This window comes from Sus scrofa, chromosome 3, assembly GCF_054392235.1.
Source record: "Sus scrofa isolate SSC_HxYL_T2T_F1_AM1 chromosome 3, Sscrofa_HxYL_maternal_Yorkshire_Landrace_v2.0, whole genome shotgun sequence".
NCBI classification, from domain to species: domain Eukaryota; kingdom Metazoa; phylum Chordata; class Mammalia; order Artiodactyla; family Suidae; genus Sus; species Sus scrofa.
In genome coordinates, this window is record NC_139385.1 from 52,475,302 (window position 1) to 52,491,693 (window position 16,392).

General features: G+C 38.1%; 1 protein-coding gene across 10 annotated transcripts in view; it reads left to right on the forward strand.

The window, feature by feature from the left end:
* CENPP (centromere protein P) overlaps window positions 1-16,392 on the forward strand; it is a 255,157-nt gene that overhangs the window by 13,755 nt on the left and 225,010 nt on the right. For all 10 annotated transcript variants that reach the window (XR_002342147.2, XR_014839459.1, XM_085015712.1 and 7 more), the window contains 2 exon segments: window positions 5,875-6,056; window positions 8,642-8,730. Coding sequence is in view for 8 of the 10 variants with exons in the window: in XM_085015712.1 (XP_084871838.1) it covers window positions 5,875-6,056; window positions 8,642-8,730 (271 nt within the window). In the remaining 2 variants the exon portion in view is untranslated.

Consider the following 16,392-nt stretch of genomic DNA (forward strand, 5'->3'; position numbering starts at 1 on the left):
AGTGTTCATGTCTGGGCTTGGTATCAGGATAATGTTGGCCTCATAAAATGAGTTTGTAAGTTTTCCCTCTTTTTGGGGGGAAGAGTTTGAGAAGTTTTGCTTCTTTAAATATTTGGTAGAATTCACCAGTGTATTTTAACTTTTGTTTGTAGTTAGGATTTTAAATACTAATCCAATCTTCTTCTTAGTAATTGGTCTGTTCAGATTGTCTGTTTCCTCATGATTCATCTTGTTTTATGTTTCTACAAGTTTTTCCATTTTTTCTAGATTGTCCAGTTTACTTACTTACAATGCAAGTAGTTTCCTTTGTATTTCTTTGTTGTCAGTTGTAACATCTCTTCTTTGATTTTGATTTTATTTGTGTCTTTCTCTGTTTTTTTAGGTGCTTCTAGCTAAAGTTTTGTCTATTTCATTTATCTTTTTTACTAAGCAACTCTTGGTTTTTTTGATCTTTTCCATTGCCTTTTCAGGCTGTATTCCATTATTGTCCTTATCTGGTCTTTGATATTTTCCTCTGCTAACTTTGGGCTTTATTTTTTCTTCTTTTTTGTGATCCCTGGCGGTGTATCATTAGATTTTTTATTTGAAATTTTTTTGTTGCTTTTTTTAACGTAGGCTCTTATTGCCATGAGCTTCCCTCTGAGAACTGCTTTTTCTACAGCCCATAGTTTGGAATGTTTTATTTCTGTTTTCGTTTATTTCAAGGTATTTTTTGACTTCTCTTTTGACCCATTCAGTCAAGTTCAATAGGATGTTGTTTAGTCTCTGCATATTTGTGAATTTTCCAATTTTCTTATAATTGAATTCTAGTATAGTACCATTATGGTTGGAAAAGAAGCTTGGTATAATTTCAGTCTTCTTAAATTTATTAAGACTTGTTTTCTGGCTTAATATTTGACTTATCCTGGAGAATGTTCTTTGGGTGCTTTGGAGAAATGTGTATTCTTTCTTTTGAGTTGAATGTTTTTTATATGTCTGTAAAGTTCTTATGGTCTACGTAATGTCATTTATGACCAGTTTTTCCTGTTGGACAGCTGCATGTAAATCAATGGAATAGAACACACCCTCACACCATACACAAAAAATAAACTCAAAATGGCTTAAAGACTTGAACACCATGCACAGAAATAAACTCAAAATGGCTTAAAGATTTGAACATAGGTTAGGACTCCATAAAACTCCTAGAAGAAAACATAGGGGAAACATTCTCTGACACAAATTGTACCAATGTTTTCTTTGGTCAGTCTCCCAAAGCAATAGAAATAAAAACAAAAATAAACAAATGGGACTTAATCAAACTTATAAGCTTTTTGCACAGCAAAGTTAACCATAAACAAAGTGCAAAGACAGCCTATAAAGATAGGATCTTTTTGGTTTCTTTTTAAGTTTTCTGTCTTGTTATTAGTGTTTCCATTTTGTTCGCACATCATTTTCTTAACCTTCCCCACATCTTTATTTCTTTGAGCGTCTTTAAGACTTCTCTTTTAGTCTTTGATATGTCTGCCATAAGTCTTTTCAGGATAGATTCTTTTGAATATTTTTTTCTTTGAATAGGTTATACTTTTCTGTTTTTTCTTCTTGCCTTGTGATATTTTGTTGAACATTGGACATTTTAATTTAATAATGTAGTAACTCTGTAAATCAGATTCTCCCTTTCTCCAATGTTTGCACTTATTGTTATTGTTTTAGGCTATTTTGTTGTCTGTGTGCTGAGGATCAGCCTGAGGTGTAAACTTAATGTCTAATTATGTCTTTTCTGAGTCTTTCCTTGGGTATGTACACTTGCTTTTTAATTTTCCTAATAAAACAAATATTTAGTTTGATTTTGAATATCTCAGTCTTTAATACCTGACTCCTGAAAAGGAGAAGGCAGAAACAATGGTGGGAAACAAAAAGCAATAGCACTTTAAAAATCCTTAAAGCAGAGTTCCTGTTGTAGAAATGAATCCCATTAGGAACTATGTGGTTGCGAGTTTGATCTATGGCCTTGCTCAGTGGGGTTAAGAATCTGGCAGTGCAGCGAGGTGTTGTGTAGATCATGGAAACAGCTTGGATCCTATATTGCTCTGGCTGTGGTGTAGGCCAGCAGCTACAGCCCTGATTAGACCCCTATCCTGGGAACCTCCATATGTTTTGGGTGCAGCCCTAAAAAAACAAAACAACAAAAAAAATCCTTAAAGGTACCTCAGCCCTAGGGTAGGGGCTTGCAACAGTGGCTGCGTACCACTTTGTCTGTATCTCTGTGATCAGAAATAGCAATCAGCAGTTGAAGCAAAGAGAACCAATATTTGGGGGACAGTCCTTTTTGCCCACCCTTGCTCCCCTAAGCTGTGTGCGTGCTGCTCTAAGAACATGTGCACAGCTGCTTGCCATGTTGTTGGAGTGGGGTGTGGGTGGCTGCTACTGCACTAAGAGCTGAAATTGCTCACAATTTACTGTAATTTACTTTTAGGCCTTCTCCATGAAGTTGCAAGCAGTCTCCAGGGTTCCAAAAAATTTTATCAGACAGATTCTGCCACTGCAATTGCTGCTTAGCTGGGGAGATAGATCCCTGGTGCTACCTACTCTGCCATCTTTATAGAATCCTAGATCATCGAGTTTTAAACTCAAGTCTTGTGTAGATTTGCTTTAAAAGAAAAAAAGCTGGAATTCCTGCTGTGGTGCAGTGGGTTAAGAATCTGAGTGCCGTGGCTTGGGTTCCTGCAGAGGCATGGATTGATCTCTGGCTTAGCACAGTGGGTTAAAGTATCCAGCACTGCCACGGCTGTGCCGTAGGTTGCAGCTGTGGCTCGGATTCAGTCCTGGCTTGGTAGGTCCAACCATAAAAAATAAGTAAATAAAGAAAGTAAAGGAAAAAAGCTTCTTGTGAACATTTAATTTTCAGCAAAAAATGTATGCTACTAAGACAAGTTTTTGCAAAGAGTAAACTACAAAACCAATAGAACTCATAACCCCAGTTCATTAAAAAAAAGTCATTAATTATAATGCACCAATGATACTTTGCTCAAAGTAAATTACTACTATGAATGAGAGTATGCAGATCGTCTTTTTATTTTTGTGGTAATACATACATAACATATAACTCTAAGTTAAATACTTTAGTTTTTGTTGTGCAAACATCGCTATTATTTATCTCTAAAACTATTTCATTGCCCCATAGAAAAACTTTGTACCAATTAAACAGTTTCCTCATTTTCTCCTTTCTCAGCCACAGGTTCTTTTTTGAGTTCTGCATATCTATCCTTTAATGTGATGCCTTAGTTTTCTCGTCCCTTTTCTCCATTTGAAATACTTTGAAATTTTCATTCATAGTTTGTTGTGAAGTTGTTGTGGAACTTATTATATGAAGATTTTTCTCTGTTCTTTTTTTCATTAGCTTTATCTATTTAACTTATAATTTTTTTTTTTTTTTTTCATTTTGGCTGCATCTCCAGTATGTGGAAGTTCCCAGGCCATCCAACCCACACCACAGCAGCAACCTGAACTGCAGCAGTACTGACACCACATCTTTAACTGAGCTACAAGGGAATGCCTACTTAACTTTTAAAAATAAATCCATGATAGCAAATACAAGAGTGTGTTTTAGTCTCTCAGATGACATAGAATTTACTTATAGTGATATTTTAAACTGGCATTAAAACAAAGTTTAAAAAATTACTATAGACTTTATACAAGTTTTTAATTACCAGTATGGAGTTACAGAGATGGTATTCTTTATAGACATGATATAAGGTCATAAAAGCATAGATAAATGTAGAGCAACTGAAAATAGAAAAGGTGGGATAGCTATGTGGAGTGGGGTGAGGGGAGAAAAGATGACATTAGATCCAGAGGTGAGATGATTAACAGAGCAAAGGATGACCCTCAACAAATGGGGCCTGCTATATCAAGGGGATTTTATCAAAAAAAGTAGGGAAATTTGAAGGAAAAGCTAATTTAAGGGAAAAAAATTTGCTATTTTATCAAGTTAAATCTACCTTGCAGGAAGAAGAGATAGGATTAGGGGTGTGCTTTAGGTGTTACTGGCATAAGAGAGCTGAGATGAATCAGACATTCTTCTGGAATGAGAGAGTGCATACTTAGAATAACAGAGGCAAAAGCATAAGGGTTTTCTGGAGTTCCCCTCGTGGCTCAGTGGTTAACGAATCCAACTAGGTACCATGAGGTTGCAGGTTCAATCCCTGGCCTTGCTCAGTGGGTTAAGGATCCAGCGTTGCCGTGAACTGTGGTGTAGGCTGGCGGCTACAGCTCTGATTCGACCCCTAGCCTGGGAACCTCCATATGCCGTGGCAGCAGCCCAAGAAATGGCAAAAAGCCCCCCCCCCAAAAAAAAAAGTGTAACGTTTTTCTTCTAACATTGGAGACAAGAAACAGGGACAAGATGTAAAGTGAGAATCAAGATGATCATTCCCCAGAATGCAAGGAAGGCATGTTTTAAGTTAGAAGTCAGCAGTGAGAATGTGACTGAGAGCGTGATGGCAATAAAGGATGACAAAAAGTAAAATACCATTGAATGAGATATTTGCTGAAATTTTCCTCTTTTTCAAAGAAAATAGAGCTGTGCTTCTCAAAGAATATCTGATTACCACTTTGTTTAAAGAGATTATGGTTTTTGTTTTTCCTCTGGAATTTTTACCCTTATACTCTTCAATTTCCCAAGAATCTCTTTCTTAGTAAAATGCTCTGTGATGCTTTACTTGTTTTAGAAGTTAAAGCCAGCTGATTTATTTTGTTTTTAATTGCATCATATCCTTTAAAAATAGTTTAAGATGTCTTGGGATATTAAGATATTTAGATTGGAATACTTCAAATATTCCAACCTAAATAGATATTTTAATTTTGCAAAGCAGTCTTATTATAATTTATAAAATTTTCTTTTCTTTTCTTTTTTTTTTTTTTTGCTATTTCTTGGGCCGCTCCCGCGGCATATGGAGGTTCCCAGCCTAGGTGTTGAATTGGAGCTACAGCTGCTGGCCTACACCACAGCCACAGCAATGCAGGATCCAAGCCGAATCTTTGATTTATACCACAGCTCACGACAATGCCAGATCCTTAACCTACTGAGTGATGCCAGGGATGGAACCTGCAACCACTTGGTTCCTAGTCAGATTCGTCTCCCCTGCGCCATAAGGGGAGCTCCTAATTTATCAGATTTTCTTATATGTAGAAATATGGTAGTATAACTTGGTTAGCTTAGTTTTATGTTGAGATTATTGATGGTAGTGTTAGTAACCACATTGGTTTGGAGAAAAATCATACTAGTTTTAATGGGAGAGAATAAGAAAGAGAAATGGGATTTAAAAAATAATTTTTTATTACTTAATGGATTTTATTACATTTATAGGTGTACAACAATCATCACAACCAAATTTTATAGCATTTCCATCCCAAACCCTCAGTGCATCCCCCCACCCCCCAACCTGTCTCATTTGGAAACCATAAGTTTTTCAAAGTCTGTGAGTCAGTATCTGTTCTGCAAAGAAGTTCATTGTGTTCTTTTTTAAGATTCCAGGGTTGCGGTTTTTTTTTTTTAATGGATTTTATTGCATTTATAGTTGTACAACGATCATCACATAAAATGGGATTGAAGAAATTTGTAGATATTAGTTGAAACACTTGTTAGTGATTTTTCCATTGTAGTAATTTTTTTTTTTTTCTTTTTGGGGCCACACCCAAGGCATATGGAGATTCCCAGGCTAGGGGTCAAGTTGGAGCTATAGCTGCCGGCCTATACCACAGCAACAGCAACTCAGGATCGGAGCCACATCTGCCACCTACACCACAGCTCTCAGATACTAGTCGGGTTCTTTAATCACTGAGCCACGAAGGGAACTCCCTCCTTGGTAGTAATTATTTGTGGTATTTGCTTTCCAGACAATCATTTCAAGATATATACCAATCAGATTCTGAAGGATGGGAGTCATTGAAAGATCTGAGAAGTCATCTTGGACATGTAGAATCAGAACTTCAATTTCTAAGTTCGCTTACTGGCATCAGCATAAGAAATTATTCCAAGAAGATGGAGGACCTAACAAGCACTGAAATGACAGAAAAGAGTAAGCATTAATTTTAATCTAGACATGGTATTGACGTTTACCTTATTATACATAGGAAATAGGTTGTCTTCTCACTCAATTAAAATTCTGCAAGGTAATGATTTGAATGTTTTGTTGTTGTAAACTTGTTTTGTCAGGTGCCTGTGGAATATCACAGTGTGTGAAATACTCTTAAAGACTATGTGAGGTAGAAGTTCCCATTGTGGCTCAGCTTGTTATGAACCCAACTAGTATCCATGAGGATCAGGGTTTGATCCTTGGCATTGCTTAGTGGGTTAAGAATCCAGGGTTTGCTGTCAGCTGTGGTGTAGGTAGAAGATGCTCAAGGATCTGGTGTTGGCTGGGTGTAGGCCAGCAATTGCAGCTCTGATTCACCCCCTAGCCTGAGAACTTCCATATGCCATAGTTTCAGCCCTAAAAAGCAAAAAAAGCCAAAAAAAAAAGCCAAAAAAAAAAAAAAAAGCTTCCTGAGGTAAATGTTAAAGAAGATAGTCTTTGTCATTAATTAACTTAATAGTCAAATAACAGGCAAGTGATTTTAAGAACAACGGCACCATTAGTGTGTAAATCTTAGCCCTTGTTTGCTACTGACATGAGCTGTGTCATCAACAGTGCACTATTCTCAATGAATGTGGCTTGTGGCCAAGATAAATATTTCAAAAGCTGGACCATTTGACAGAGGAGGATTTCTGGTCCCAATAATGTACATTTTATTACCAGGGATCCGTGATGCACTAACATGTAAAGGGAAGCTAATTCAGCTGTGCAGTTGGATGTTGGTAACTTTGTTTCGACAAGATTAGCGTTATCTAAGGAAGGAATCACTTTTGGAAATGCTTCCTGATTTTTCTACCACAATAACACTCATGACCAGGGAGTAGAAGAGTGACTCTCCGAATGTCATGGGCAGTTCACTTCAGTGGAAGTTTGAATTACATATAGAAATAAGTAATGAAATTTAGACACTTAAGGTACTTGAAAGAAATAGATGGAATGCAAAGAGTATGGAGAGTGAGGTTTTACTTGGCAGAAGATTCAGTCTTCTATTTTGAGCCCCAGGTTCATCCCATGTTTAGAGCTATTTGGTGGTGCCCATTTAGAATGCCTTTGAATGGCTTGATTTTGAGCCCTTTAACCCTTTGCTGGTTTAGGTTCCAATTTTCCTGGATCTTCTGGGTCATTTCCACTTTTTCATGTGCTGTCTAGCTCATCCATCTATTTCCAGCTTCCAAAATTAGGTCATGCTCATCTTTCCTCTCTTTATCCTTGTAGAATTATGCCCTTCTGGTGGCAATATAGGGGTAGGCTATTTAGAGGTACAAATGATTAGGTATAAAATAAGCTACAAGGATATATTGTACAACATGGGGACTATAGCCAATATTTTATAGTAACTGTTAATAGAAGAGAACTTTTAAAAATTTTGAATCACTGTATTGTATACCTGTAACTTATACAATATTGTATAGCAACTATACTTCAGCTAAAAACAAAGAAGGAATTGTGCTCCTCTAAAAATCTCTTCATTAGGTAATAATTATTTCTTGTGCATAGTGTTTAGCCTGGAAAGGGCATGAGGGAACTTTATAGGATATTTTAAATTTCTGTTATCTTTATCTTGGTGGTAGTTACATGGGAAACACTTGTCTTTTTGGTTTGTTTCTTTGTTTTTGCTTTTTAGGGCCTCACCTGCAGCACATGGAGGTTCCCAGGCTAAGGATCCAATTTGGAGCTACAGCTGCCAGCCTGCACCACAGCTGTAGCAACACAGGATCTGAGCCGAATCTGCGAGCTACACCCCAGCTCACGGCAACACCAGATCCTTAACCCATTGAGCAAAGCCAGGGACCAAACCCGCAACCTCATGGTTCCTAGTCGGATTCGTTTCTGCTGTGCCGCGATAGGAACTCCAAGAAATACTTGATTATAGTTAAGACTATCTAAAAAATAAAAATTAAAAAAATAAAGGCTTAGGCTCACCCAAAGCCAAAAAAAATCAATCATGTCGTATACTTAAGAATAGGGCATTTTATGCATTTGAATGTATTCATATTATACCTAAAATAATTACTTTTGCTGTAATTTTGGAAAAGTTTTGATAGGTAATTGAAGTAAATGCATGGATTTAATTTATTGTCTAACTAGAACCAGATAATGTTGAAAAAATGAAAAATATCTAACAGTTATCATGATTCAAATTTGTCTAGAGTCATACTGGCATTTTTTTTTTTCCCTTGGCCATATCTGCAGCCTATGGAAGTTCCTGGGTCTAGGATTGAATCTGAGCCACAGCTGTGACCTATGCCACAGCTACAGCAACATTGGATCTTTAATCTACTGCACCATAGTGGGAATTCCCAGCATATTTTTATTTCTTACCTTAATCCATGGTATAATTGAGAATTAGAAATTACAAGCTATCTTTAGTCCTGTTTTGCAAAGGTCATCAATTTGGTGCACATTCTTTCAAATGTAACTACTAACATACACTCTCACACATATATGTACACACACACACAGTTAAACAATAGATACTTGAAGAATATTGTTAATTGCAAACAGGATATTTATTTTTTGATTTACAGATATAAAGAAAGTTCTACAGAGACACAGATTATCAGGAAGTTGCCACATGATTACATTTCAACTTGAATTTCAGATTCTGGAAATCCAGGTAAGTTAAGGAATGTGTTGTGATAAATAACAAAGATTCTGCTGCTATGAAATTAAAAAAAAAAAAAAAAAAACAAAAAACCCACACCCCAGTCTTCAGCAGTGGCTGTGCTAAAAAAGAGTTCTGAGCCAGGGCCCCCTTGTAGCACATTTCCATTAATATTAAAAAAGAAATTTAAGTATGAATACCCCTTTCTGGTTTTATGTGACAGTCCTAGCCAAAAGTATCTTCCTCCTGTATTGTATCTCAGTAACCCAGTATAATTTGCTGGCATAACCAGAAAGCAGACAGAATGTTAACTTGGAGCCCCTGGTCAGGATAGGGCAGAGTAAGGCCCAGACATCTTCAGTGTTTGGCTCCAAGGAGAGTGGGATCCAGGCATAACATGAGAAGTGACCAAGTCTGGGCACATGTTTTGGAACCAGAAAGCAATTTCAACTAGCTGGTTTTATGAGTTTGGGCCTAAAGGGAGTATGTGAAGAGGAGAAGAACAGGTAGGTACAGGCGGGCTGACTTTGCCTCAGCTCATCAGATAATTAAAGAGGATGTAGACCACTTGTCACAATCAGGTCCTATGGATATGCTCCTTGCTTGCCTTCACAGTTGTGTGCCTGATTCTTCATGTTTCTTCTCAGCCACAAAAACAACCCTAAGTTGTCCCTTTTTGTGTGGGACAGGATTTGATGTCAGGTGTCGGAAGCCACCCCCATCCAGTTAAGAGTGATTGGGTTTAAATATCTAGGCTAGGATTTGCTTCTTGAGAACTCTTTGCAGTTTAGGTTCCTGGTTGTCACCAATGATCATGGCAGGCTGAGAAAGGACTGAGGGATATCTCGTCCCTCATCTGATAACAGAGCTTCCAGGCTGCTCTTGCCTCAGAGTACCCCTCTTTATTCTGCCAATGTGACCAGGAACATCCACAGTGTGGCATTGCCAAAGCCAGTTGAGTAGGATGATTAGTAGCCCTAGAGAAGGTACACTGTTGTCAGGTTGATACCAGGCTTTGGAGACATGAAAAGTTGCCAAGATGGTATTGTAGTTCTGCATGATCTCAAAGAGCATTGCTGAAAACTGAAATAGAATATGGACCCAGATGGATTGATACAGGGTGGATAGGATGAATAGCCCATGCCAAGACTCCAGGCTTCTGCTTTGTGTGGCCCAGGAATTCCTGGATGTTGTCACCTTGCAGAAGGCTATGTAGTCAGACCAGTTGCCTCTTCTTTCTTTGTGGCTAATGTAATCAGAGTGGTGATATAGCAAATACTTACATGCATTCTGGCCTCCATTAATTGCCAGGCCTGGAGTCTGTGTCAGGTTGGCAGTGTCAGAGGTCTGAGGTCCAGTCCTGAGGCTGAGAACATTTGCACCAGCAGTGTATACATTGCCCAGGAACCGCTCAGGGTATCCTAGTAGTCTCAGGGTCCTACAGTCTTAGTAGTCTTAAATTACTTAGGTCCTAGTAGTCTTAGGGTCCTTTTTCTCCTGTTGGCATTCATTTTTTTAATAGTCACTCCATGGGTTATCTGGAGAGAAGCAAGACTATTGGCAAAATTAGGCTCATATTTGGAAAGCTATCCACAGGTCCAACTGAAAAAAGAAAAGCCATCCTCTGAAGTTGAGACCAATGAGCTATTCAGTAGAGCTGTGCTTTCCAGGATAAGTTGTCACCAAATATTGATTGGTATATTCATTACTGGGGTTTTGGCTAGAGAGAGAAAATAGATTGCAATGTTTTAATTTCATTTTATCAAAGTTGCATTCTTTGGTGACCTTAAGCCTCTGCAGGAAAGTGTCAGGCTGTAATTTGATCACATCATGAGTCAGATCAAGGATAAGGTTTTGATTTGGGGACTTTTTTTTTTTTTTTTTTTTTTTTTTTTTTTGGTCTTTTTGTCTTTTCTAGGGCTGCACCCGCTGCATATGAGGCTAGGGGTCTAATTGGAGCTGTAGCCGGCAGCCTGTACCACAGCCACAGCAACGTGGGATCTGAGCCACGTTCTGTGACCTACACCACAGCTTACAGCAATGCCAGATCCTTAACTTACTGAGTGAAGCCAGGGATGAAACCCGTAACCCCATGGTTCCTAGTAGGATCTGTTAACCACTGAGCCACAATGGAAACTCTTGGGGACATTTTAAAAATAATGTGATGTGCTTATGAAGAATGGCTGACTAGAGGCATTTCCAGCACAAATGAGCCCTGGGCCCCTGCAGCTCCCACTGTGACTGGGCTTGCTGGTCCTGTGTGGCTGTCATGAGGCTGCACAGACAGGACCAGTGGCACATAGGCCCCGCCTTCCAGGACCTGCTGTCCCTGTTGTAGTGACTATGCTCCCTATCTCCTACCAGGCATTAGTGGCTGGCACCAACCCAGGCCTCACTTCCCTATCAGCAGTATTTAAAGCTAATATTCTGATCCTCATACCACCAAGGCATGACTGAAAATTTTGTAACCATTTAGTAATGGCCTAAAGTTATACTGTTAGCTCACATGCTAAATAAATTAGAATTAGTTGAGCTGTACATCACAGAAAACTTAAAACTGAGGAAGGTTCAAAGTAATAGAAATTTCTCTGTTGCTTAAACAAATTTTCAGGATAAGTTTTCAAGGGCTGGTATGGTGGTTTCCTGATCATCAGGCTCTGTCATCACCCACATGGCTTCCAAATCATGGTGCATTTATCACTTTAGCATTTCAGACAAGGCTAGGCAAACTAGGGCTCACCTTTTCAGTTGAAGGACACTTTTCAGAAGTTGTAACACCCATCATTTTCACCTACATTCTAGTGAGCAATAAGTTAGTGCAGAAGTTTAGTTTTCACTATACATGCCATGTGGCCAGTGAAAAAATTAGAGCAAGTAAGAAGTACGAATGTTGGGGACTTCCAGCAGTTTCTATCCCACATGATTTAGGAGATGTAGGGAAAAAAAAAATCTAAGGAGAGAGACAATTTATACTCTTTGAAAAACATAGAACACAGTAATTGCTGAATCTCTAAGGGAACTTAAGTTGTCACTATTTACCTTTCAAAGTATGTAGGTACTATTGAACTGCTTGGTTTTACTTTCAATTTGCTACAGAAAGAGCATGCTCTTCTAGGCTTTGTTAAGAACATTCCCTTTCTCTCTTCATCTTTCCAATTTTATGGTTTTTATTTAAATCCTAATGGTAAATGGTAAATCCTCATATATTCTAGGCCTACTTGGGCATGTGTATTTTCAAAACTATATCTCTAGTAGAATTGCTAGGTCAAAGAAGATGTACCTGTAAATTCTGATTGATAGTACCAAACTGCTTTCTAAAATAGTTTAACCATTGTAAATGCTGAGCAGACTTTTTTTTTTTTTTTTTTTTTTTTTTTGCCACACCCAAAGCATGCTGAAGTTCCCAGGCCAAGGGTCAAACCCAAGCCATAGCAGTGACACAGGCCACTGCAGTGACAATGCCAGATCTGTAACCTACTGTGTCACAGGAGAACTCCTTGAGCAGACTTTTATAGTTGAGACCGATAGAAGAAAAGCATTGGTAAAGAAGCAGCAACCTTCTGTGTTGTGTTTTTAAAAACAAAATTTCCACTAGAGGGAGATATTTAGCTATCAGAAAATTAAAAGTTAACCTAAATAATAAAACTATATTAGTTATACAATGTCATTATAATAAAATCATAGTAGTACAATATTAGAACCAAAGTGACCTAAAGTCATATTAATAGAATGTTGGGACTAAAAGTGACCTTTTAGATTATCTAGGTCAACCTTCGTATAGGGATTAATTATTCCCAGAATGTTTGAATGATTTCTGTGTTGGCACAGCTGCTTTTGTCAGACGTGGTTAGAACATACAACTCTTTTCACCAGATTTACTATCTGGTGTTGATAGTGCTGTTGCACTGTTTGTGAGGAGTTGCAAAAACATTAGAATTAACATTTGTCAGTGTTAATAGTCCGTGTAACATAATAAACCAAGTGGGTGGCAGTTTGCGGGAAGGTGGTGGAGTGGTATGTTTTCATATCTACTCTCCCTGAAACCCAATGATATGGAAAAAATGACCCAAAAATAGGGAAGTTTTTTAATTTAAGAGAGTATTTGGTCTTGGCACAACATCAACTACTGAGAGCTATAAAAAATTAAATTGGCAGGTTGGATAATTGCAAAGGTTTGAGAGACAACCAGGAGCTAGGGTAGGGTTGAACAGTAAGATTCGTCTCCTACACAAGGCCAGCCCTTCAAGACTCCAGAGGTAGCTGTTTCATCTAATGCATAGAAACCAACGTAATAGAAACCACCAAGCAAAATGAAGAAACAGAGGGATATATTCAAAACAAGAAAGAACAATTTAAAAACCTTAGAAGAAAACCTTAAATAAAATAGAAATAATTTACCTGATAAAGGGTTCAGGATTTCCTGTCATGGCTCAGCAGAAATGAATCTGACTAGCATCCATGAGGATGCAGGTTCAATCCCTGGCCTTGTTGAATGGGTTAAGGATCTGGCATTTCTGAGAGCTGTGGTGTAGGTCACAGACATGGTTAGGATCCCATGTTGCTGTGGCTTTGGCATAGGCTGGCAGCTATAGCTCCAACTTGACCCCTAGTCTGGGACTCTCCATATGCCATGGGTGTGGCCCTAAAAAGACAAAAAAAAAAAAAAAAGAGAGAGTTCAAAATAATGGTCATAAAGATGCTAACCAGACTCGAGAGAAAAACGGATGAACATATTGAGAACTTCAACAAAGATAAGGGAAAATGTAAGAAAGTTCCAAATAGAAGTCAAAGAGCTACAGAATACAGTAAGTGAACTGAAAAATACATTAATGTGGTTCAACAGGAGACTACATGAGACAGAGAAGAGATCAATGATTTCAAAGACAGGACATAGGAACTCACCAAATCAAAGCAGCAAAAAGGGAAAAAAAGAACAAAAGTGAAGATGACTTAAGGGACCAATGGGACAGCATGAAGCATGCTAACATTTACATAGGAGCCTGAGAAGAAGAGAAAGGGTCTGAAAACATATTTGAAGAAATAATGACAGAAAAACTTGCCTAAAATATAAAAACAGTTCTCCAGATCCAGGAACCCCAGAGAATTCCAAATAAGAGGAACCCCAAAAGACCTGTTAGAAAAGATCAGTAAAACTAAGAGCAGGTTCTTTGAAAGGATAATCCAAATTTATAAAACTTTGGCTAGACTTACCAAGAAAACAAAAAAAGTTTCAAGTAAATAAAATACAAAATGAAAGAAGATGTGGTACACATACACAATGGAGTACTACTCAGCCATAAAAAGAACAAATCAATGCCATTTGCAGCAATATGGATGCAACTAGAGATTATCATATTAAGTGAAGTAAATCAGAAGGAGAAAATCAAATACCATGTGATGTCATTTATATGTGGAATCTAAAATGTGGTGCAAATGCTTATCTATAGAATAGAAACAGACTCACAGACATGGAGAACAGACTTGCGGTTGCCTAGGGGGAGAAGGGAGAGACTGAGATGGACTGGGAGTTTGGGGTTAGTAGATGCAAACTATTACATTTAGAATGGATGGGCAATGAGGTCCTACTATATAGTACAGGGAACTGTGTCCAATCTCTTGGAATAGAGTATGGTGGGGGATGATAGGAGAAAAATATGCACACACACACACATATGCCTGGGTCACTTTGCTGTACAGCATAAATTGCTACAACATAGTAAATCAACTATGATAAAAATATACAAAAAAAAAAAAAAGAAGTGAAAGAAACATTACAACTCTACCACAGGAATACAAAAGATCATAAGAGACTACTGTGAATAATTATGTGCCAAAAAATGGATACACTCCTAAAAACAACTCTCCAGGACTGAATCAGGAAGAAACAGAAAATCTATTTATTAATTTATTTATTTATTTGCTTTTTAGGGCTGCACCTGCAGCACATGGAGGTTCCCAGGCTAGGGGTCTAATCAGAGCTACAGCTGCCAGCCTATACCACAGCCACAGCAACTTGGGATCCAAGCCGCATCTGTGACCTATACCAGAGCTCATGGCAATGCTAGATCCTTAACTCACTGAGCGAGGCCAGGGATCAGACCTGTGTCCCTGTGGATACTTGTTGGGTTCGTTACCACTGAGCCACGACAGGAACTCCTGAGTCAGTAATTTAATACCTCAACAAACTAAAATCCAGAACCGGATGGCTTCACTGGTGAATGCTACAAACCTTTTTTTGGGGCGGCGGGGGAGGGGGTGGCCTGTGGGATGCTGAACTTCCCCGGCCAGGGATTAAACCTGAGCCCCAGCAGTGACAACACTGAATTCTTAACTGATAGGCCACCAGGGGACTCCATACAAACATTTGAAGAAGAATTATACCAATTCTTCTCACACTCTTCCATAAAGTAGAAGAGGAACTTTTGAACTCACATTACGAGGCCATCAGTAACCTGATAACCAGAACAGACAAGGGCACAAGAAAAGCATTTGTAAAGGATTTGAAAGACTTGTGCACTGAAAAGTATGACATTGGTGAAAAAAATATATAATACAGATAAATGGAAAAACATTTCATGCTCATGGATAGAATGAATCACTATTTTGAAAATATCCATTCTGCCCAAAGCTATCTACATGTTCAGTGCAAATCCCTACCAAAATTCCAATGAAGTTTTTCACAGAAATACAAGAACCTCCTAAAATTTGTGGATAAATCACAAAAGATCCCAAATAGCCAACTCAATCTTGGAACAGAGAACAAACCTAGAACCATTGCCCATCTTGATTTTGAACAAGCTATAGTGCTCTAAACAGTATTGTATAGGCTTAAAAAAGATACATATGTCAATGGAACAGAATGGAGTGCCCAAGAAATAAACTCATGTATATATGGTTAGTTAATTTATGTCAAAAGAGCCAAGATGGTAGAATAGAGAAAGGACAGTATCTTTAATAAGCAGTGTTGGGAAAACTGGACCATTGTTTTACATCAGACACAAAACCTAACTCAAAATGGATTAAAGATTTGAATGTAAGACCTGAAACCATAAAAATTGTAGAAGAAAACATAGGACATAAGTTCCTTGACATCAGTCTTGGTGATGATTTTTTGGATTCAACTAAAAGCAAAAATAAACAAGTGGAACTACCTCAGACTAAAAATTTTTTTTTTTTTTTTTTTTTTGCTTTTGTGTTTTTAGGACTGCACCCACAGCATATGGAGTTTCCCAGGCTAGGGGTCTAATTGGAGCTACAGCTGCAGGCCTATGCCACAGCCACAGTAACCCCAGATCCAGGCCACGTCTGTGACCTACACTGCACCTCACAGCAATACCGGATCCCTAACCCACTGAGCGAGGCCAGGCATCCAACCCACAACCTCATGGTTCCTAATCAGATTCATTTCCACCGAGCCACAACGGGAACTCCTAAAAAGCTTTTGCAAAGCAAAGGAAACAACAAAATGACAAGACTGAATGGGATAAAATATTTGCAAATCATGTCTGATAAGATGTTAACATACAAAATATATAAAGAGCTGATAAAAGTCAATAGTGAAAAAAAGCCTGATAAAAATGAACAGAGGATTTGAATAGACATTTTTCCACAGAAGACATACAGAAGGCCAGCAGGTACATGCAATGATACTCAACATTACACTAGTAATCAGGG